Here is a 24426-nt window from a genome sequence, read left to right as displayed (position 1 = left end):
CAATACGCCAACGTCTCTGCTTTTCACATCGATGAATGATTGCATAATAAACGATGACACAGAAAAATGCTGTCCCTAGCAAACCCTTGTGTCGCTAGGCATGATACAATGAATGAAGGCACGTCAAAGCGATACGCCACCGTCTGATTCTCAAGTCGATGAATAATTGCGCTACTCGGAATAGCGCCCTTGTTTGCCTAACCACAAGCATATGCGATACACAACACAATGATCAGATCAAAATGATAGCATACTATATAGCGATACCCGCTCAAAAAGGAAAACATATTACAAAGGGCTTTGCGACCAATAGTGATACATCAATTGCTACTTCGCACAAGTGCGATACAAAAACACAATTGCTACAAGCGCGAGACATACGACTGTCTCTGTCTATCTTCCTGAGTCTGATAAGAGCTGGCTCCGATCAAGTCTAATTCTCAGGAATTTGAGGAGCTCCGGAAAAAGATCACTTAGTTGGAGGATTGATAGGCTGGCTGGGCAATGGTGGGGAAGCCTGGAGGCAATTGCGCAGCACCACTCTCCACCGTATCACCACCCGATCTCCATCGTTGTAGCCCGCCACCCCCTCTAGTGATCTTGGTCCTTGGGTTTCTCACTCGGACGACTTTTCAGTTTTGCGGGAGCACAGATTGCTCAAACCCAAGAGGGTGACAAAGCCGAGTCCTTGTGAGATTAGGCTATCAAGCCCACAACCCAAGATGAGATTAAGCTATAAAGCCTAGAAATCTAGAAACACATATTGCACTTACAGGAGGAAAGATTTTAGAAGCAAGAGAACAATGAAAAACAAAGACACCGCCATGTCAAAAATATGATCAATAGACCTCCTTACCCGTGCCTATTTATAGAGAAATCCCATCGCCAGCAACAGACCCCGGTCAGCCAATCAACGCGTCGCCTTAATTACCTGCATTTAAGGACAAGGCAACCAATCGACAAAGCAATAAATATATTCAACGCACGGGGGACTATCGCCCAACAACATCAATTCCCCATATACTCCACATGTCCCGACATCAAGTAGGCATCTCAAAAGTCAGACCGCTCGGTCAATTGTGTCAACCAATCCAAAAATATTTACAACTGAGAAAAGGAAAGCCTATCTCTATCGCAAAACGACTCAATACAAAACTAAGTCCCGCCCTCGGTACTACGTGTATGTTCTACCCGATCTTGCTCCTCCGCCATGTCTCGCCCCTCAACATTATCATCTTGCACCTCGACCTGACCATCGACCCTTTGCTCGCCCCCAGCATCATCCCCCTCGCGATCACCAGCTTGACCTGGTGTAGGCTCCTATCCAACCGAGTCCTGGATCACAATCCCCTGAACTTGACCACCACTTGCCCCACTGGTTTGCGATCTCGCAGCCTTCTTGGCCTGCATATCTCGCACCATCTTCTCCTGATCAATCCAGCCGACAGCGATAACATCCCGAATAGAGTGCAAGGCCCCATCCGAGATGGTTTTGTTCAACTTCTCTCGAAAGTGATCTGTCCGGAGATAGAGATCCACGGCCTTATCCGCACCATCCTGCCTGGCTTTGGCAACCTTATCTTGATGCGTCTCGGCAGCAGCGCGCAGGCGGATACAATCTTCGGCAAAGTTACTTGATCGTGCCCGTGCCTCGGCCAACTCCTTCCTCAACCGCTCCATCTCCGCCTCCCTCTCGCCTGCCTCCAGCTATACATCCCGTAAACGGTCCACCTCCCTCTGCAAATTCCCAACCTGCCACTCTAGGTCCACCACAAGGTCCGGATAGGGAGCTAAGCTCTCCAAGGGCGCAGTTCTCGGACGAGGTGGCCGGGGGTCTTGCGCGTACCTTGGGTGAGATTGGGGTCACTGATGGCGCCATTGTTTATATGGTGGCTAACCGTCGAGGATCCGCCTCTTGGGTATCGGGAGGCTCAGGAGAGGTTGATGAGGGTATGTCTTGCTATGACTTGACATTATTTTGTTTTGGTTGGGTAGAGGTGTTGACAATGGTGTAATGCAGGTTGTGAACTTGAATTATCATGCGTCGGCCGAGTTGGTGGTGCATTTTGATCGGGAGATAGAGCGACTTCAGGGGGAGTTGGAGGCCGAGAGGAATCAGCCCGCGAGCGTCAGAATGCGGTAGATCAGGGCCGGGTGGAACCTGAGGATCTTAGGCGAGCCATCGATGATGGGATCGCATGGAGGATGAAGCTAGAACGGGGGCTGGCCATGGAGGGGGGCCGTCGGCAAGAGGTTGAGGATGCCGTCGCTACGCTGAGGGAGGCCAACCTCGATTTGACTGGGAAGCTGCAGCAGGCGGAGGATGGCCTAAGGTTGGTAGAGCAGGTTAGGGCTCAGATGGCTGAGGCCGAGGAGCGTCTGCGAGAGTTGGAAAGGCAGGTCCGAGAACGCGATGTTGAGTTGGAGCTTCGAGCTGCGGCCTTGGAGAGCTTGGCTCCCTATCCGAACCATGTGGTGGACCTAGAGGGCAGGTTGGGAATTTGCAGAGGGAGGTGGACCGTTTACGGGATGTATAGCTGGAGGCAAGCGAGTGGGAGGCGGAGATGGAGCGGTTGAGGAAGGAGTTGGCCGAGGCGCGGGCACGAGCAAGTAACTTTGCTGAATATTGTATCCGCCTGCGCGCTGCTATCGAGATGCATCGGGATAAGGTTGCCAAAGCCAGGCGGGATGGTGCGGATAAGGTCGTGGATCTCTATCTCCGGACATATCACTTTCGAGAGAAGCTGAACAAAGCCTTCTCAGATGGGGCCTTGCACTCTATTTGGGATGGTATCGCTGCCGGCTGGATTGATCAGGAGAAGATGGTGCGAGATATGCAGGCCAAGAAGGCTGCGAGATCAGAAACCATCGAGGCAAGTCGTGGTCAAGGTCCAGGGATTGTGATCCGGGACTCGGCTGGATAGAAGCCTACACCGGATCAAGCTGGCGATTGCGAGGGGGATGATATTGGGGGCGAGCAAAGGGCCGATGGTCAGGTCGAGGTGCAAGATGATAATGTTGAGGGGCGAGACATGGCGGAGGAGCACGATCGGGTAGAACATACGCGTAGTGCCGAGGGCGGGACTTAGTTTTGTATTGAGTCGTTTTGCGATAGAGATAGGCTTTCCTTTTCTCAGTTGTAAATATTTTTGGATTGTGTTGACACAATTGACCGAGCGGTCTGACTTTTGAGATGCCTACTTGATGTCGGGACATGTGGAGTGTATGGGGAATTGATGTTGTTGGGCGATAGTCCCCCGTGCATTGAATATATTTATTGCTTTGTCGATTGGTTGCCATGTCCTTAAATGCAGGTAATTAAGGCGACGCGTTGATTGGCCGACCGGGGTCCATTGGTGGCGGTGGGATTTCTCTATAAATAGGCACGGGTAAGGAGGCCTGTTGATCATATTTTCGACATGGCGATGTCTTTGTTTTTCATTGTTCTCTTGCTTCTAAAATCTTTCCTCCCGTCAGTGCAATATGCGTTTCTAGATTTCTGGGCTTTATAGCTTAATCTCATCTTGGGTTATGGGCTTAATAGCCTAATCTCACAAGGACTCGGCTTTGTCACCCGCTTGGAGTATGAGGAATCTGTGCTCCTGCAAAACTAAAAACCGGTCCGAGTGAGAAACCCAAGGACTAAGATCACTGGAGAGGGTGGCGGGCTACAACGATGGAGAACGGGTGGTGATACGGTGGAGAGTGGTGCTGCGCAATTGCCTCAAGGCTTCCCCACCATTGCCCAGCCAGCCTATCAATCATCCAACTCAGTGATCTTTTTCCAGATCCTCAAATTCCTGAGAATCAGACTTGATCAGAGCCAGCTCTTATCAGACTCGGGAGGATAGACGGAGACAGTTGTATGTCTCGCGCTTGTAGCAATTGTGTTTTTGTATCGCACTTGTGCGAAGTAGCAATTGATGTATCGCTATTGGTCGCAAAGCCCTTTGTAATGAATTTTCCTTTTTGAGCGTGTATCGCTATATAGTACACCCATTATAGTACAACAGCTTGCTCAACTTCCACAATAATAGTACACCCATTATCTGCCTCAACGCATTAGGCGATAGCTGCCCTATCGCTATATTTAGGCAGGACAGCAGATATTGGAATTCCTCTGGCAACAGAAACGTCAACCCACACCTGAGCTGATACTCATAAAAGCCAGCCCACCCCAACGGGGGGGTGACTTAAGACTTCCCCTTCCCTTAACGGACGCAACAGGACGCTCTCCGGAATCGCCCAAGTCGTCCTCAACTAGGCGATTTGCTCTTCCGTCATACTCGGGCCAGGCTGATAAATGGGTGTCTCACCAAGAAGCAATCACCCACGAGGCGTGCGTGGGATCTCCAATGCCTGTTCCTCCGTGTCGGGCACATCAGACACCACGGATCTCCCAACCCTAGCCTCGCTTCCGCAAGAGGAACCCTTGCCTCTCCCTTGGGACCTCCATGCGATACCCCCTTGCGGGGCCCTGCTACCACTCCCTCGGGAATCACCCTCGCCAGAACGCCGGGAACCTCCCCCACCACGACTACGAGAGGCGCCCTTCCCCTCCCCAAGAGGAACACCGACACCACCAGGGGGGATCCACTCGCCCTCGTTACCAGACCCATCTCGCCCAACGCGACCGTGATTCTCATGCGCCATATTCTGGGCGATTCCGAACCTTAACCAAGCCCCATTTCGGTATCGCCTTCCTCCGCACTCCCCTGCAAAAAAAAAAAAAAAAAAAAAAAACCCTGAGCCCTATCCAGAGCTTCCAAATGCAATTCAGATTGACCGAACACTCAGAACCCCCAAAACCTCACCGGACCTAACGCAAACCAAACCCCGCCGGTAGTTCACTCTCCCGAAGTACGACCCCCCACAAGATACACACACCAATACCCCCAGATACACCAAGAAGGTCAAGAGACGGCATACCTGTTCACTTCTCCGATCGAAATACAGCAACGGCGGCGAGTACTCCACACAACTACAACAACAATCTCACCCAATCTCTCAAGCTCCAATACGAACGCAGAAACAGTAACCACTTCCACCTCTCTCCTCTGTCCTTATATAATGACCTTAAGAACGCCAGGACCGTTGGACGTGCAAGGGCAACAACCCCTGATCTCACCACGTGTCCAACATCCCTGAACGTTACAAAGATCATGCGCCGTAGCCTCGGCTACTCCCCACTCGGCCATTATTACATGTTACGGCTCCCAATACACCGGTCTTCCTGCACACGAAAGCAAATCAGCTCACCACAGGTGTCACATAACAGTGCCTATACACTAAAAGACGCATGCAACCCCACCACCGATTCTCGATAGTGACACCACGTCGAATGACACCAGATTCTCACTTACCCCAGCCAAGACTCCTCCTCGCCTTGCACTTCTGATACTTTTACCATGGACAAACTCCCTACCCAAGAGAACTCTTGACCGGTGACTTGGGAGACTTGTTGGTACAGATACCTCCCAGGCACAAGTATCAAAAACACAAGACTCATATCGCCTACACACCAGTGAGATAAGTTACAAAAGTGAGGGGTTCTGATACCCTTCGGGAGATATCAGAATCCCAAGCATCCCACACCAAAAGAAACTAGACCAATCTCCCACAAACCTGCTATATCAAGGACATCTCCAACAACCTTAATTAAGAGGTAACTGTTTACTATCGCTTTCCATTATCATTATCTAACTTGGTACTGACTTAGGCATCGGAGTGTTAAAGGCCGGCACACCCGGTCTTCCCTCTGACCTTTGTCTGTTTTGCAGATAATCGAGACCCATAGCGATAGTGAAAAGCCGATACAGTCCGTGTTCAGCTGGGCCAGATCACCCTCGAGACCACTGAAACATAGTGCACAGTTAATGTTAGCCGCTGGGTTAACGTTAATCGCTAGGTTGGTGGGTTGGGGGTTGGCAAACTGGTCCGCTTGCTCTTCGGCGTTTCCCCCTCTACCGTTAGTCATGGTGATTGTTATGGTGGGATGACCTTTTGCTCAAGGATTCCTACAAACCGCGCCAATGTTAAAGTCTAAGATTCAGCAATAGCCAAACCTTGATTAACGCTGGTTCGAGGGGCGAACCGTTACTTGTGATATTCTTGCTGCTTCCATTATCTATCAAATGAAATACAAAATGCGTCAGAGGGAGACTGCAGTTGGCGATCTTTTCTTCTCCGATTCCTAAGTTAGTCAAAGTATTTATGTTGACAGAATAACGTTATGTAAGTAGTAAATGTGTAGTTAATGAGGAGAGAGGAGTGGACCTTTTATAAATGGGGAAGAGACTGAGCTCTTCCTTGTTTTCTATATGGGACTGATATGCTTCAGTTCCCAACTTCTGATGCTTCAGTGAGGTGATCTTGGCGTGGCGCATGATGACGCGTCAGCAGTGATCTCGGGATGAGCTGGGGCTCAGGTGATAGCCTGTTTGGCTGTGTTTCCGTAGGTCATACCCTCGATGGTTGTTGATACGGCTGGATGCCAGTATGAGCATGGCTCATTATAGCTAATGCTTATGTAAGTACACGAACTTCAACAATCTGGAAAATCATCGATGGAAGAAAATTGGGAAGCTAGCTAAGTTGGGGGGTTGGGGGGGGGGGGGGGGGGGGGGGGGGGGGGGGAGCACACGACCATCAAATTTGAATATAAAGCAATATCAACTTCACTTCACTAAAAAGCTAGAAGAGCAAAATTGTCACCTCTGAAAAAATGAATATCAGAATCAAACGAGTTTTGGGTCTGAAATGGCCTTACTTGGCAAAAAAAATAACGCAGCTTAATGAATAATTAAAACCTTAAAATTACACTTGCGCAAGGATTCAAATTTCAGTTTCAGTTTCGATTTTCGTACTTTAAATTTAAGGAAATTTTGGAGAAAGTTTTGATTTCGGTGGAAATTTCGGTTAAAATAAAGAAATCACATTAATTGCATTTATAAAATGATATTTTTGAATGAAACTTTTACATAGACTAAACTAATCTGTAATAAACCTATTTACAATGTAACCTTTCTAAAATTATACATTATAATAGAATTGTGATGTTTAGTTAATATGGACGAGTAATTAACAAGTATTGTAGTATGTTGCTAAACTAGTGTTTTTATCTATGTGTAATTATAAATGTGCTGTATATTGATAACGTGAATGTGATTTACTTTTTTTTTGTTGTTGGTTAGAAGCCAATAGGAGGCTTGGTCATCACACCCCTTTTTCACTAACAATTAGAAAAAAGGGACAAGGCCCCCAGAGGGGGGGGGGGGGGGGGTTGTAATACGAAAACCCCGTAAATGAAAACAAACAAGTATAACAAAAAGAAACAACTACAATGTGGTTCGATCAAGCTGGTTAAACTGCTTCCATTTCGTATCATATAATATTGCTCCCAAATTCTGACTTGATTTTTCTTTAAGTCTCAGGATCTAACTTAATTGTTAAAAAAATTATTTATTTTCTTTTTTATTTAATATTTTATTTTGGTATTTACCATACTGCCACTCAATTATTAAAAATTAACATAAGATCTAAGGCTTTTACTATCTTTTCACAATCAAAGTGGGTTCTATTTAATATAATATAGATACAGATATAGATATAGATAAGTATTGGTTGGTTCACTTGGTTGGTTGCTGTTACGTCTACATTAAAAAGGAGTATGACGTTTTAATCAACTAGTCAAAATGGGTTCTCTTAAATATAATATAGATGAGTGTTGGTTTGTTGTTGTAACGTCATGGTTTAATCATAGTTAGTAATTTTTCATATTATACGCAAATAAAACAAGTTTTTACTTTTTTTATTTATTTATAAAATGAAGTAATTCAACGAACTATTTGATAAAATGTCTGAATAATACAAGTACGTATTTTTCGCATACTATCAACATCATGTTTATTACTAACTATGGTTTTAATCAACTGTATCATGTATCTAATTGAAAAACTATATCATGTATCTATATCAGTAATGTATTCATATTAGTAATGTATTCAAATATCTTAATCTGTAGACTATTCAAAGAAAGTGGGTGTAGACTATTCAAAGAAAGTGGGTGTAGCCTATTATTTTTAAGGAAATCCATCGAAAGAAAGTTTGCGCACAATAGTCCACCATCTTAATTTGGACGTAAATAACTGGGCAATTGTAGAACAAATCCTCCACAAGATATTGATTAATCCTTGGTCAGAAAATGCTGATCGAGACACTTGGCAATAATACAATTTTTATTTTTACAATTAAGCATCTTAACACACTCGTTCCACCATTTTTTCCGTATACCTTACTCAGCAAGTGGGCGACCGTTTTGGCTCTTATAAATGTAGCCGAGAGGGTTTATAGTCTTCACAAGCATTTCAAGTTCTTTCATTATTCTCAACCGTGTTGAAAGGTGAGCACTCCAATTTTCTCCAAATTTGGTTGGAGATAAATGATATAGATAAGTGTTGGTTGGTTCACTTGGTTGGTTGCCGTTACATCTACATTAAATAAGAGTATGACGTAATACCAAAACCCCGTAAATGAAATGAACAAGTACAACAAAAAGAATATGAAAGCTACTACAATGTGGTTCGATCTAGCTAGTTGAACTGTTTCCATTTAGTATCATACAATACTGCTCCCAAATACATGAATTTTGGAAATGATTTTGGTACTTCATCACATGGATATTGTATGTGTGTTGATCTCTTTCCACATGCAATCCAAATATCGGATATTGTGAAATTACTCAATATGGTGTTTCATTTTATGTAGCATAAGACATTTGATATGAAACAAAACAGGAATTATGTTGTTGTTGGAGCATTCAACTTTGTAGCAGATAAAAGCAAAAAGGTTTTTTGTTGTATTCATTTTTTTTTTTGGACATGTTGTATTCAACTTGATTGGAAAAAAAAAACCAAAATTTCATATTTCTTCATGAAAGTATGAAGTAAAAAAATCATTGTTGGTGACATACAAATTTCACATAAATTTAAGAGAAATTTTGGACAAAATTTCGGTGTAAATTTTTAAATACATTTTTTATGTGTAGATATTTTAGAAATTAAGAATTTCGCAGAAATGTACCGAAAATTTCAGAAAATTTCGGGAAACTCTTAATGGGAATGATATAGCATATGGATTTTGTTTCGGTACTTCAAAATTACAGAAATTTCAATGGAAATTTTGGCAGTTTCGGAGAAATTTGAAACCTTGACCAATATTGTATGTGGCCATTGCCAATAATTGTAGTGGTGAGAGGTGCAACAAATGTCAAGCAGAGAGGTTTATTCTTTGAATTTTAGCCCTTGGAGAAATTGACTTGAGGATATTAAGGTAGACCTCTGCATAGACCTGTAAATGGATCGAATTTTGATCCGGACCCACTCCGGATCCATGGCTATTGGACGAGTTTGGATTGAAAATTTTGATCCGTTGATCCGTTAATAATCTGAATCCGTTAACCCATTTATTTAACGGATCAAATACAAATTTAGGTTGGTCTAATCCTTTAATGATCCGGTCCGTTTTCATAATAATAAAATATTATTTTTTATTAATACATTATTATTTTTTTAAAAATATAAAATATTAATAATTTCTAATAGAAATTTTTTGCAAAACCCAAGGCACGGTCTTCGTAAATAGAATCCATCAGTCCATCATCCAAGAAGTATTATTGATAAAGGTTTTGTTTAGTTTACCAAAAATTTAAGAAGGTTGTAGAAGCACAATTAATCTGATAATCTCACACACATCTCCTGACGTCTCTCTCTTAATTTATCGAGTGTAGGAAATATTTTGATAATGTAATTCTACTTTCGGTGATACTCTTCATGTTGTTTTAATATTGTATTAATATTTTATTAGATATCATGATATAAATTTAATATTACTATTTAAAATTTAAAAATATTTAAAATTATAAACAGATCAGATTAGCAAATCAGGTATCAGTTAATCCGGCGGATACAGATTTGAATCAAGCTATTGACGATTAGCCGGGTTAACGAAGCGGGTTAGGGTTGAATTTTTTTTATTAGTAAACGGATTTGGATTTAGGTCGATCCGCTCCAAATCTGGTCCATTTACAGGTCTACCATTGCAACCCCCTGATATATTTGCAAATATAAGATGATTGAAATTGGATGTTGGTCTTTCTATGGCTGAAGTGATGAAATTGATTAGGCTTTTGTTGGTGTTTCTCTCACTACTTTCTCTCTCTACTGCTCAATCTCCAAAAATAATTAGCAACATAACAACATGCCCCATTGATCTCAGCTATGTCCTTAGAGCCCCCGTCAACTTCTCATCATGCAAAAACTTCCAACCCCTGGCTAAAACCCCCCAAATGGACATCACACTGATCCCATGTTGTCAAACCTTATGGTATCTCTTTGGAATAGGCCTTGCTCAACACCTCAAGGCCACCACTTTTTTCCTACTCCCCAACATAGCAACCTCAAATTCTTGCCTCCAAAACTACCAGTCCAAGCTTACCTCTCTAGCAATCCCTTCCAATCTTCTCTCTTATTGTTTTGACCCTTTACAGTTTGTAACTGGACCCAATTTCTGTGCCCAAATTGAATCTTCCCAAGATATGATCTCCAAGCTTAATCAGACCACTACAATTGACTCTGGATGCAAGCCAGACCTCGCAGATCTCTCACCCTGTGATGTTTGCGCAACAACTATGTTGCAAATTCATCAACAATTAATCACAGTTGATGGTAACATCTCTCATTCTAGAAATTGTTTGTACTTTACAATGCTGTATGTTGGTACGATCAACGACCAGGGTCTTGAAAGTGAGGGTGTCGTGTCTTGTATTTTCGCTTTACCTTTATTGAATGGTTTGCACAAAAAGAGATATACCACTCTTGTAACTGCAGTGGTCTCAGCAACAGGAGGATTGCTTACGATATTATTTTTATACTTTTTATGGAAGAAATCTTTGGGAAAGAAAAGGTACTGTTGTTTGCTAAAACACACTCTATCTGTCACTCACATAGCATAGCACATAGATTGAAATAGATCAAACTAACAATGCTCTAACAATAATACTGTAACAGGGCATATAGTGAGAATCTTAGGAATGTTAGTGCTGGAGTTGGGAAGAATGATACAGAACTACCGATCTTAAATTTAAGGAGTATATTAGCTGCTACAAACAACTTTTCTGAAGCTAATAAACTAGGAGAGGGAGGGTTTGGCCCTGTTTATAAGGTGACACTTCCACTATCTGCTCCCAATATTGTTGCAAGTACCCATTTCTTCATAATATGCTAAATCTTGTTCTTCAATAGTTTCTTTAGCATCTTTCTTCTTTTACAGGGCATCTTAAATGAAAATCAAGAGATAGCCATAAAAAGACTGTCAAAGAAGTCAGGGCAAGGATGTCAAGAGTTCATGAATGAATTAAAACTTATAGCAAAGCTCCAACATAGCAATCTTGTTAGGCTCTTGGGTTGCTGTATTGAAGAGGAAGAAATGATATTAATCTACGAGTACATGCCTAATCGAAGTTTGGACAAATTTTTGTTTGGTATATATATGCTCACACTTCTTCAATGCATTTTTTATTACTAATGTCTAGGATACATTAATTTTCATTGTTAGTTATTCTTCTTTATGGTTTATGTGATCAGATCCAAGGGAAAACATAAAATTGGATTGGGGTAAATGCTTTCGAATTATAGAAGGTACAGCTCAAGGTGTACTTTATATCCACAAATACTCCAGATTGAAAATCATTCACAGGGATCTAAAAGCAAGTAATGTTCTGTTGGATGAAGAAATGAACCCTAAAATTTCAGATTTTGGAATGGCAAAGATTTTCGAGATAAATCAGATTGAAGCAAATACCAACAGGGTTGTTGGGACATAGTAAGTACATGTAGGGTTATAATTTCAATATTTAAAACTCAATGCAATCACTATTACTACTGACTTCTCCATCATTAATTCATATAGTGGTTATATGTCACCTGAGTATGCTCGCTATGGTCATTTTTCTGAGAAATTGGATGTATTTAGTTTTGGAGTGTTGTTGCTAGAGATTGTAAGTGGAAGGAGAAATTCTTCTTTCTATTGTCTTGAACACCCGGTTACTCTTCCTGGATGGGTACGTGCAAGTCTAATTTGTTCATTTTGTGAGCAGCACTAACTATAACTTTATTAATTTGCGTCAAATTTCAGTGAATAGTCATCCATAAATTTTTATATATGTTTAATCTTTAGGCATGGAAATTATGGAAAGAAGGTAGAGGAATGGAGGTGATTGATGAATCAGTGAGAGAAACATGTCTGCCTCATGAAGCTTTAAGGTGTATCCATGTAGCACTATTGTGTGTTCAAGAAGATCCAGTTGATCGACCAACAATGTCTTCTGTAAATCACATGTTGGCTAATGAAGCTACATCACTTCCACCATTCAAAGAACCTGCATTTTCAACACATGGAAATTATAAAGCTGTTTGCTCTTCTTCTCAATCATCTAGCATTAATCTGGTAACCATTAGCATCCCTGAAGGTCGATAGAGGTTCAATGCCTATCTGTCGGAGAGTGCTTACAAATTACACTTTGAGCTACATAATTTTATGTCCAGATCAGTGACGGAGGCAAACAGAATGCTATATGGACTGTAGCCTAGACAATATTTTGGGCCAAAAACCCCTAAGTATATATATATATTTACCTTCAGCCCATACCAGACAATATTTTGATTCTTGCCGACTTGACCACTTATGTTTTGAATTCCTTCGTATATCTCTTTGGCTTTGTTCTCTTCTTATTTGTTCTATTATTATCTATACATTAATCAAGCTACGCAGTAAGCACTTCCCCTAGGTCCCGAAATTAAATTATAGAAGCCCTGTACTCTGGACCCTGGACATGTAATTTACAGAGGGCCGTGTAAAACCAATCTACCACCAGCCGTTCTTTTTCAATTTTTATATGCCTTGCTGCTTGAGTAACCGACTTCACTTTTCCTCTCTAAGCAAGATGGGAGAAAACAGCTCCGACCAATTATGCCTCCTTCAATGCTCCCAATAATAATATAATATACGGTAGACTTAAAGTAGTATCCTAGATGACAACATCCTAAGTAGTTGTTGATTGCGTAAACACAAGAATAAAATGAAAATTGTTACATTTAAGAGCAGGTTCAAAGAGAACAACTTTTTAACAAACTTACCTCTAATGACTCTTCTTATGGTACTGTTGTTTGCGTAACTAATATAGTGATCGAGAAAAATATAAGCTCAGTTTATAAACAACAATACACAAGGAGTGTTTCTTTCACAAACCCAACAGAGCAAAAAATAAATAAAAATTATTAGTGTACTTCTAATTAGCCTAGACAAGTCTCAGATCCTGGATCCACGAAATACACTTGTGTTCCTTCTGTTCCCTTGGACATAAAATTATGCAGCCTTTCTAAAATAATGAACTGCATATTCCTAAGGGAAGAAATTAAAATAGAAAGGCTGGAGATTTCCCTTGCCAAGTGTATGAAATTGTCAATGCAAGAGAAGCATTGATGAATTTATTTGTTAAAACTTCGGTGAGAAGGTAGCTATAGTGGGTTGATGATCTCTAAGCGAACAAGTTTCTTAGCATTTTGGCTAGAGGGAAAGATTTAGCCAATGTTCCCAAAACTCTCCTCTAATGTTTCTCGTTTCATTGTATGAATCTTTTATACGAGTTGAATTGCACTTGTTTTAATTATGTCACTTCCACCAGATCCAAATCATGTCATTTCTACCTGTGTATTCTCCTGCTAGGCCTATTTGTTTTCTAGTCTGGCCTATTTGTGCCTTTACGGGTTTCAATGAAATTTAATTCTCATCCAAAAAAATTGAAGAGCTTTTTCTTTGTTAGGTGTTTGATAAAATGATTGACACGAGTGATACTACAGACTCCAGGTAATACTATAAAACATCAATACCAAATCACGTGGCATATGCCATCTAACATTTTAATTGGTGAGGTGGATTTTTATATTTTTTTTAAGGATTAAACACTGTTTAGTCCCTGAACTTGTGCCCATAAAACACTTCAGTCTCTGGCCTTCCAATTTCAAACGTTTAGTCCATATACTCTCAAGTTTTGGACCAATAGGTCCCTTCCGTTACTCTCCGTCCAAAATCTCCGTTAAATTGCTGATGTGAAAATAATTTCACACCAAAATGTCCATTATGCCCTCACTTACTTCATTTTTTTTCATTTATTCTTTTTTTTTTTTTGCTTTTTTTTTTTTTTTTGTATTTGTTTTGCTTTTGGTTTTTGTATCTCTTCTTCTTCCGGCTCCATGAAATTTTCGGTCAAGGACTACTTCACGGGCATCAGCACTTCAACTCTGGCCAGGTCTTCTATTCCGTGCCAATCCTTCCTCCACCAAATCGGACCTCGGACCCGCCTCGATCCTCAACCCTGCCTCAAGATGCAAATCATACAAGAAACATTTTAGAGCATCAAAACAAGAACAGAATCATACTTGCAATCACTAAAAGCTTAAACACTCTAATAAGAACATTAACTAAAGAATGAACTCCTAAATTTCCAATACAGACGTCATTCCAACTCTAAGAAATAGGAAGCAGGAAGCAGTAAGACACAATTTGAAGCCGAAAATTGCAGCTCATCCTCTTACTCAGAAAATCACTTCTTAAGACCAATACCATAACCCATCTAAGTCACCAAAATCTGAGAACAACGCACTCCTAATTTTAGTTCAAATTTTCATTTGAACACATAGAGAGAGAGAGAGAGAGAGAGAGAGCCGAAGAGTGGAGCGATGGTCAATAACTCACTTCTCTTCAGGTAGCTTCAATTCTCTTCTCCTCGAATTCAATCAAGATCTAAATCCCTTCGCTCTTTTTCCTATCCAATTCGTTTCTCCACATTCAACAATTCACAATCACGACCAAGTCATAATCATTCCGACTCCGGTGGCCTGCGAGTTTGCTCCTCTCCGAAACCACGGCTTATCCATCAAGGCCGGTTCTTCCATTACTCCGGCCAAGGAACCATGGTAACTTCAGGGTTAAGGTGTGGGGTTGGAGGATCTGAAGGAACTGGGTCTGAGGAGATGAGTTTGATTCTATCTCCACCATTTTATACCCACTTTGATGGCAGCAATTTGATGAAAGAAGTTGAAGGTGAAGTTTCACTTGCGGCGGCAAGAACCGGAGTGAGTTGGAAGGGGAAAGAAAGTGATCTGACAGAGTCAGCAGAGGGAAGAGGGTTGAGGACGACGACGGAGAATGGCCAAGGGTTTCGTCGAAGAAAACCACTTCATTGTGGTTGTGGGTCGGGCACTGAGAAAAAAAAGAAAAGATAAACAGAAAAGGAAAAAAGAAATTAAAAAGAAAAAAATTGAAACGAGGGTATAGACATATTGGAGTAGAATGACTGCCATGTCAGCAATTTAACGAAGGTTTTGGACGAAGAGTAACGGAAGGGACCTATTGGTCCAAATTTTTAGAGTACAAGGGCTAAACGTGTGAAATTAGAAGGTCAGGGATTGAAGTGTTTTTTGGGTAAAACTTTAGGGACTAAACAGTATTCAATCCTTTTTTTAATTATGTTGTTTGGATAACCAAACAATTTTTAGCCACCCACGAAGCCACCCCATTGAAAATTCACCACCAATAATATATAAATATGATTCATGTCTCGTATCTTTTATTAAAAAAATAAAACAAGGGATCTGATATTAAACTACAACAAATGCTCAAGACCCCAATAAATAATCACGATGGACCAGAAAAGAAAAAACAATGAGAGAGAGAGAGAGAGAGAGAGAGAGAGAGAGAGAACTCTTTCATGGCAATGATGTCATTTTTTTTTTTCCGAAGAACAAAAAGGAAAAGGGTTATTATCACAAATGGTACCTGAACTATACATCGATCTTATCGATGGTACCTGAACTTTAATTTTGATCACAACCAGTACCCGAACTTTTTAATTTCATTTTAAATGGTACCTAGAGCCACCTCCGGTCACTATTCCGACTAAAAACGGCATGGGAGGCCATCATAGTGATGATTTTTGATGATTTCGAGGGTTGCAATCATATATAGTTTTTGGTAATAGACTTGCCTTGACCTTGTTTTTTTGTTTTTTGTTTTCTTAGATTTGGCCGGAATAGTGACCGAAGGTGGCCTTAGGTACCATTGAAATCGAAAAGTTCAGGTACTGGTTGTGATCAAAATTGAAGTTCAGGTACCATCGATAAAATAGAGGATAAGTTCAGGTACCATTTGTGATAATAACCCAAAGGAAAACTACAAGCTAAAATCTCTACAACATCCAACCTATATTATCCAGAAGACCTTTCAGAAAAGAAAAGAAAAAATTATCCAAAAGAAAAGCCTGACAAGCAAAAAGAGCTAGCGCTTTGAACCAACTTTGAGCTTGAGCACTATGGCCAGTTTGGCAATAATGTCATTATTGATTGTATGGTTGGGATCAAGGTTTCAAATTTCGATTTCAGTACTTCAAATTTAAGGAAATTTCAGAAAATGTTTCGATTTCAGTGGAAATTTCGGTTAAAAATAAAGAAATCAAATTAATTGCATTTATAAAATGATATTTTTGAATGAAACTTTTACATAGACTAAACTAACCTATTTACAACGTAGCCTCTCTAAAATTATATATTTATAATAGAATTGTGATGTTTAATATGTACGAGTAATTAACTAGTATTGCAGTATGTTGCTAAACTAGTGTTTTTTTCTATATGTAATTATAATTGCGCTGTATATTGAAAATGTAAATGTGATTTACTTTTTTTTTTAATGGCTGGAACCCAGTACATGGGAGGTTTGGCCATCACAACTTTTTCACTAATAATTAGAAAAATACAACCGCCGGGGGAGGGGGGGGGGAGGGGGTTGAAGGTAATACTAAAACTCCATGAATGAAAATAAACAAGTACAACGAAAGCAATATAAAGTATTAAGAATAAGTGTTACTACAATGTGGTTCAGTCCTATAGTTGAACTGCTTCCATTTAGTATCATACAATACTGCTCCAAAGTACATGAATTTTGGAAATGATTTGGGTAGCAGATAAAAGAAAAAAGGTTTTTTGTTGTACTCAACTTGATTGGAAAAAATAAAAAATTAAAGTTTCAATTTTTCACTATGAAAATATGAGTAAAAACCTTCGTTGTCGGTGGCATATAAGTTTCCTAGAAATTTCGGACAAAATTTCGGAGTGAATTTTTAAATATATTTTGTGTATGTAGATATTTCAGAAATTAAGAATTTCGTGAAAATGTACGGAAAATTTTAAAAAATTGTGGGAAACTCCCGACGAAAAAGATATAACATATGAATTTCACTTCGATACTTCCAAATTACAAAAATTTCTATGGAACTTTCGGTAATTTCGGAGAAATTTGAAACCTTGGAAAAAGCATAACGTCAGAACTAATTCTCACTGTTACAAAACTCAAGCCAATGAAAACTTTCATCACCATTATGACTAGAAAGAGAGAGGAGGATGTCTCATCTTCTTTACCAAGAATAGTATTACCGGAACTATGACTATAAATAGAGGGGGGAAGTTGTTGGATCATAATTCATATACATATTTGTGCCCTAAAACATGAAAATTAATTGTTCTAAAGTCCAATTTGATGTTGACTAATCCAATTTCATTATTTTCCTAATCTTGTACTTTACTTAATCTTTGTGTTTATTTATATATATTTATTTTCCTTATCATGTTAGGAAATAATAGAGAAGAGAAAGTGATGAGCTAGACATTTTCCTACTCTGGCTAAGAGAAAGTGAGTTAGACAAGAAAGGAGGGGTAGCTGCCTGATCAAACGAACTCCGAATAAGTTGAAACTTTCTAGTTTCATCCTAGACACCTCAAGGATCATTTTTTATGAAGGGTTCCAGAGCTAGTTTTGAGTGGAAAGTCTTCAAACAGTCAGTCCAATTTTCTAAAAGAAGAAAACTGGAAAACCTGAACTGTACATATTTCAGAAGAATTTACGGCCAAACTACCGTGAATTTAACTCTGAAATTTTACCAAGATGATCTAGACTCATGGAGGAACATTTTATATGAAGAAGTCAGAGGCCCATTCTGAAGTCTTAGTGGAGAATTAATTGAAGGAATTAAGGGGCAGAAAGTGACCTAAAACCAGCTCAACATTCATCATGTTCATGTTTCCCACCCACATAAAGAAGCTAGACGCTTTTCTCTTTTACCTTGGATATATTTTTCTACTCCAATCTCTTTAATAGATCATCATTACTTCCACACTCCACCTTCATGCTTTGTTTTTATTCATCATTACTCCCATGCTCCACCTTCATGCTTTGTTTTTATTCATCATTACTTCCCTCTTTTTCTTCTCTATATAAAGCATCACCCATATACCACTCCATGGCATGTTTTTCTCTCCATATTCTCTACACAATCCACTATCATCTCTTCCACAAAACCTCCATCACCACCACCATCAATTCATAACCTCCATTACCACCACCACAACTTTCATAATCTTTTCCATCAACCCATTCCATTTCATAGACAAAAAGCTTCACCACTCTACCATTTCACCACTTGATCATCTCTACATCTCATATTCCATCATCAACCTTTGAAGAAGAAGGAGAGGAGTCTAGCATTACTTGAGGAATCATCATCACCATTACCATTTTCACCATGTCAATGCCTTCATGAGTTCATCTACACCATTCTCAACTTGATTATCACTAGTCCCTTCTATATCCCTACTTTTTAGTTTGATGTTCATAAACATGTTGAAGTTTATGTATTTGATTATGAGTGAGTAGTTAATTTTTTGGGTCTAGGGTTGAAAGCCTTAGCCAAACTTGTAATGAATGGATGTTTGAGTCTTATTTGATGCATTTTCCATGATCATCTTCACATGCTAATTTAAGAAGTGAATGCTTGTATTTGAATCTATTAGCGTGAGTCAATGTATCTTATTTAGAATATTCTTATTCTATTAGGAATGTACTTATTATATGTAATTAGGAATGTAATTATCCCTTTAATTGTAATTAGCACTTACCTAGTTAGTATATGTAACCTTGGTGTATAAATACCTCCTTGTGAGAAGAATAAAATTATTTCATCATTCTCTCAAATACGTTCTTATTCTCAAGTTGGTATCAGAGCAAAGATCCGTATTGGACTTTGTCTCTTTGTTCTCTCATTGCTCTCAATTCTCTCAATTTAATTTCTCTTAAATTTTCTTCTATCCAGTAATCAGGATTTTGTTTGTCTATGTTCTTGTGATTGAGAGTATTCAAACCTTTAAACCTAGAATTTGGGTTTTAGGGTTTTTTCTTCAAGCCTCTATTGTTCTTTTTTTTCGGCCTACCCAATTTCATCTTTTTATTCCGCTGTGCTCTATTACTGCAATGGGAGGACAAGGGTCAGGCAAGGATGATGATGTCGCTGTTCAAAAGGTGGAGGTATCTCTGAATCAAGACTCCTCTAGGGGTTTTGGTGGTGCTAAGTTGAATGGCACCAATTACCGTACTTGGAGGAAGATGATGACTGCCCATCTGTGTGGGCTTGACAAGATGGGATATGTGAATGACACAATTGAAGCACTAGATGGGAAGGACCTAGGGTTCGGAAAGTGGGAGAACTCAAATGGGTCTGTGATGTCTATCCTCTACAAATCAATGACCGATGAGGTAGTTCAATTGATCATTGGATGCGAGACAGCTGCTGAGATATTGAAGACTTTGAAAGAGTTGTATCTCAATGATTCTGACTTTGCTCAAATTCATGAACTCCACACCAAGGCATTCAATATGACTCAGAATGGACAACGTGTATCCCTTTATTTTGCTGCTTTGAAGAACATCTGGTTGGAGATTGATCAGAGGCGCCATAATAAGATGAAGAATGCTGATGATATCAAGCTGCACAATGAGGAGAAAGATTTGTTGCGGGTGCATATATTTTTGAATGGACTTGATTCCAAGCATGCTAGTGCAAAAGGTGAGTTGCTAAGGCTTGCTACTCCTCCTTCCCTTGATGGAGCCTTTGCTTATATTCACAAGGATGAGGCTCAACTAGAGAGTGCTAAGGCAATTCACTCTGAATTTTCTAGTCTCACAGTTCAGTCTAATCCTACACCACCAAAATATGTGCCACCACATACTCAACAGTTGCGTCCTCAGTCTAGCTTTACATCACCTAATGGCAATCGTCCTTTCTGCAACTACTGCAAACAGTTAGGGCACATTAAAGCTAAATGTCACAAGCTAAATGGATAACCTGCATCTTGGGGAAAACCATCACCTAATCAACAAGGACGTACTCATTTAGTCCAAAATCCTGATTACTATGGTGTGGAGGGGCGATATCACACAACTGTTGCTGGTAATCCTTTTGTATCCATGGTTGGACGTGGTAAGATTGGTGTTGCTTTACATATTTCTGATTTTGTTGGGGAAGATACCTAGATCATTGATTCTGGGGCATCGGACCATATGACTTATGATAAATCCTATTTTACCCACTTGTCACCACCACCTATGTCCAAAGTTACCAATGCAAATGGTGAAGCTTTCCCTGTGTTAGGAACTGGTTCGGTTAGACTTACACCTACATTAGAGCTCCATAATGTCTTATATGTTCCTGCTTTATCTCACCACTTGATATCTATACCACAATTAAATGCTGAAGCTAAGTGCTCTGTGACCTTTTTTCCTATGGATGTTTTGTTTTGAGATCTTCTTACCAGGGAGACTATTGGTCGGGGAGATCTGAGGGGGAGGTTGTTCCATCTGGACCAGATGTATGCAGGGGAGAAACCAAGGAAGATGGCCCCAGTCGCTTTGATTTCGAGTTCTGAGCAGTTGAGTGAGCTGTGGTTATGGCACCGTCGCTTAGGACATCCTTCATTTAGTAACATGAAAAAGACTATGCCTTCTTTGTTTTTGGGCATTAATGATTCTTCTCTTAGATGTGAAACTTGTGTCTTGGCCAAGAGCCATCGTGTCAGTTATCCTTTAAGTATTTCTAATAAAAGTACTACCCCTTTTGAGTTGATTCATTTAGATGTTTGGGGACCTTCCCGTGATCTTACTCCTACTGGCATGTGTTGGTTTGTTTTATTTATTGATGATTGTACCCGAGTTTCCTGGGTGGTATTACTTAAGTCTAAATCTGCTGTCTTCTCAGCCTTTCAAGCCATGATTAAAACTCAATATAATGGTCAAATTAAGGTCTTTCGTTCAGATAATGGGGGGGAGTACATGAGTCATGAGTTTCAAGATTACCTCTAGGCACAAGGCATTGTCCACCAAACAACTTGCCCACAAACACCTGAGCAAAATGGTGTGTCTGAGCGTAAAAACCGTCATCTCCTGGATGTTGCCCGCTCCATCCTCTTTAGTGCACATATGCCCAAGTACTTGTGGGGAGAAGCTGTTCTCACTGCTTCTCATCTTATCAATCGTAAGCCTTCTAGTGTCCTTCAGGGCCAAATTCCATTTGAGGTACTCTCCACACATGTCTTCCTTCTTTCCTTTCATAACCTACCTGCTAGAGTCTTTGGGTGTGTAGCCTTTGTTCATGTTCCCAAGAACCAGCGATCTAAGTTGGAGGCTCATGCCTTAAAATGTGTCTTTGTCGGGTATGGGACTCATCAGAAAGGGTATAAGTGTTTTCATCCTCCCACAAAAAAGTTTTATGTTACTATGGATGTTACTTTCTTCGAGGATGCCTGCTATTTTTCTCCCACCGACACTTCTCTTCAGGGGGAGAAGTTTAGCTATTTTGAAGAGATGGTCAGTGGAAGCCAAGATGATGAAAATATGAAGAACGGGATGAAAAAGCTGAAGAACGGTCGTTCGTTCCAATTGTTTCTGAAGAACGGTCGGTCATTCTTGAAGAACAGTCAAGCATTCCTCTCATTCCTGAACTCTCATTCCTGAAGAACGTTCGATCGTTCCTATCATTCTTGAAGAACGGTCGAGCGTTCCTCTCGTTCCTGAAGTCGTTCCTGTACCTCCTGAAGAACGGTCAAGTGTTCCTGTCGTTCTTGAAGAACGAGTTAGCATTCCTTTCGTTCCTTTTGATCAATCGAATGAAGAGGTTTCTACAGCAACTCCCCTTCCTCCATTACCCAACTTCGACCAAGGTTCCCAAGGTTTTGAAGATCATTCTGAGGTAAATCCTGAACATGTGTCTAATCCTCTTAATGTTGTTAATCAAGATGAAGAGTCTGAACCTACCAAATATACTTTGCCTAATCGAGTCAATCGTGGTAAACCTTCAAAAAGATATGAACCTACCATTAGTGCCAAGTCAAAGTATCCCGTTGCCAATTATGTGTGAACCCATAGGTTATCTAAGTCATATGAATCTTTTGTGCACCAGATATCTTCTGTATATGTTCCTAACAAAGTGCAGGATGCTTTTAGAGATCCCAAGTGGTCTAAGGCAATGGAGGAAGAGATGGAAGCATTTCAAAAGAATAATACATGGGAGTTAGTACCACTTCCAAGTGGAAAGAAGACTGTGGGGTGTAGATGGATTTATACAGTGAAGCACAATGCAGATGGTTCAATAAATAGATACAAGGCAAGATTGGTGGCCAAGGGGTTCACACAGGCTTATGGTGTGGACTATGATGAGACGTTTGCCCCTGTAGCAAAGATCAATACCATCAGGGTGCTATTGTCTTTGGCTGTAAACCTAGATTGGCCACTTCGGAAGTTTGATGTGAAGAATGCATTCCTTCATGGGGATTTAGTTGAAGAAGTTTACATGAGCCTTCCTCCTGGATATGAAACTACTACAAATATTGATGTGGTTTGCAGATTGAAAAAGTCCTTGTATGGTTTGAAGCAATCACCTCGTGCATGATTTGGGAGGTTTACTCAATCAATGCGCCGCTTTGGTTATAAACAAAGTAACTCAGATCACACTCTTTTTCTCAAGCGTCAGAAGGGTAAGATAAATGTGTTGATAATCTTTGTGGATGATATGGTGATTACAGGTGATGATAGTAATGAGATTGGAAGCTTGCAACAGCAATTCGCTTCTGAGTTTGAGATGAAAGATCTTGGATACCTAAAGTATTTTCTGGCCATTGAGATTGCAGACCCATTGACACACCCATTGAGCAAAATCACAAGTTGGCAGAGTATCCTGATCAAGTTTCTATAGATAGGGCTAGAAATCAAAGATTAGTTGGCAAATTAATTTACTTGTTTCATACCAAACCAGATGTAGCATATGTAGTCAGTGTAGTGAGTCAGTTCATGCACAACCTAAGTGAGGCTCATATGGATGTCGTTGTGAGAATTTTAAGAAACTTAAAGACTGCACCAGGGAAAGGTCTGATGTTTTCTAAACATAATCACCTAGAGGTGAGTGGCTTTACTAATGCAGATTGGGCTGGCTGTATTACTGACCGGAGATCTACTTCAGGATACTTTACATTTGTAGGAGGAAACTTGGTTACTTGGAGAAGTAAGAAACAAAAGGTGGTAGCAAGGTCTAGTGCTGAAGCAAAGTATAGAGGGATGGCTCATGGAGTTTGTGAGCTACTATGGCTGCGTAATTTATTGCGTGACTTAGGGTTCAAACCTAAGCAAGCCATGAAGTTACACTGTGACAATAAGGCAGCAATCGATATATCACAGAATCCGGTACAACATGATCGTACCAAGCATGTGGAAGTTGATAGACACTTTATTAAGGAGAAGCTAGATGCGAAGTTGATTGACTTTCCATTTGTTCCAACTGAAGAGCAATTAGCAGATGTGTTGACTAAAGGAGTTTCCACCAAGGTGTTCCATGACTCACTTGACAAGTTGGGCATCCGTGACTTGTATGCTCCAACTTGAGGGGGAGTGTTAGCGTGAGTCAATGTATCTTATTTAGAATATTATTATTCTATTAGGAATGTAATTATTGTATGTAATTAGGAATGTAATTATCCCTTTAATTGTAATTAGCACTTACCTAGTTAGTATATGTAACCTTGGCGTATAAATACCTCCTTGTGAGAAGAATAAAATTATCTCATCATTCTCTCAAATACGTTCTTATTCTCAAGTGAATCTAGCTAATTTGAATACTTTGCATTTGTCATTACATGAACAATGTTTAGAGAGTAGCTCGCTTTGAATATTAATAGCATGATAGCACATTAGGTGTGTATGTGAGGGTAGTGAGTTAAAATCACCTAGACCTAAGATTGGTTTGCTTGCTTGATTATCTAAACTCAAAACTTTATGCATCTAGGAGTAAGGAATTGATACTTATCCGGTAATATAACTTGTTCTTGGGTAGTTAGTTTCGCACTTATCCAGTGGGAATTGATAAAATCAAATGAATTTAGGCCTTAGTAGCCTTATCCGGATGCTAAGAGGGTAATTGGATACTTGGGATTGTTTTAC

The 24426-nt window shown here is 40.1% G+C and overlaps 1 protein-coding gene across 2 annotated transcripts; it reads left to right on the top strand.

The window, feature by feature from the left end:
• The first annotated feature begins 10178 nt into the window (after positions 1-10178).
• On the top strand, positions 10179-12828 carry LOC112178038 (probable receptor-like protein kinase At1g11050). Of its 2 annotated transcripts, none has more exons than XM_024316257.2 (6): positions 10179-10962; positions 11067-11220; positions 11329-11539; positions 11643-11880; positions 11968-12118; positions 12235-12828. In XM_024316257.2, the coding sequence occupies exons 1-6, from the start codon at positions 10346-10348 to the stop codon at positions 12532-12534; spliced, it is 1671 nt and encodes a 556-aa protein (XP_024172025.2). In that variant the 5' UTR covers positions 10179-10345; the 3' UTR covers positions 12535-12828. The 2 variants fall into 2 exon arrangements, with proteins under 2 accessions (XP_024172025.2, XP_040368004.1); XM_040512070.1 differs by having other exon boundaries at positions 11968-12146; positions 12235-12354.
• Positions 12829-24426: the final 11598 nt, after the last annotated feature.

Source organism: Rosa chinensis, chromosome 7 (genome assembly GCF_002994745.2).
Source record: "Rosa chinensis cultivar Old Blush chromosome 7, RchiOBHm-V2, whole genome shotgun sequence".
In the NCBI taxonomy this organism is placed as follows: domain Eukaryota; kingdom Viridiplantae; phylum Streptophyta; class Magnoliopsida; order Rosales; family Rosaceae; genus Rosa; species Rosa chinensis.
The sequence above is the reverse complement of the archived record's forward strand: the minus strand, read 5'-3'. Positions and strand labels throughout refer to the sequence as shown.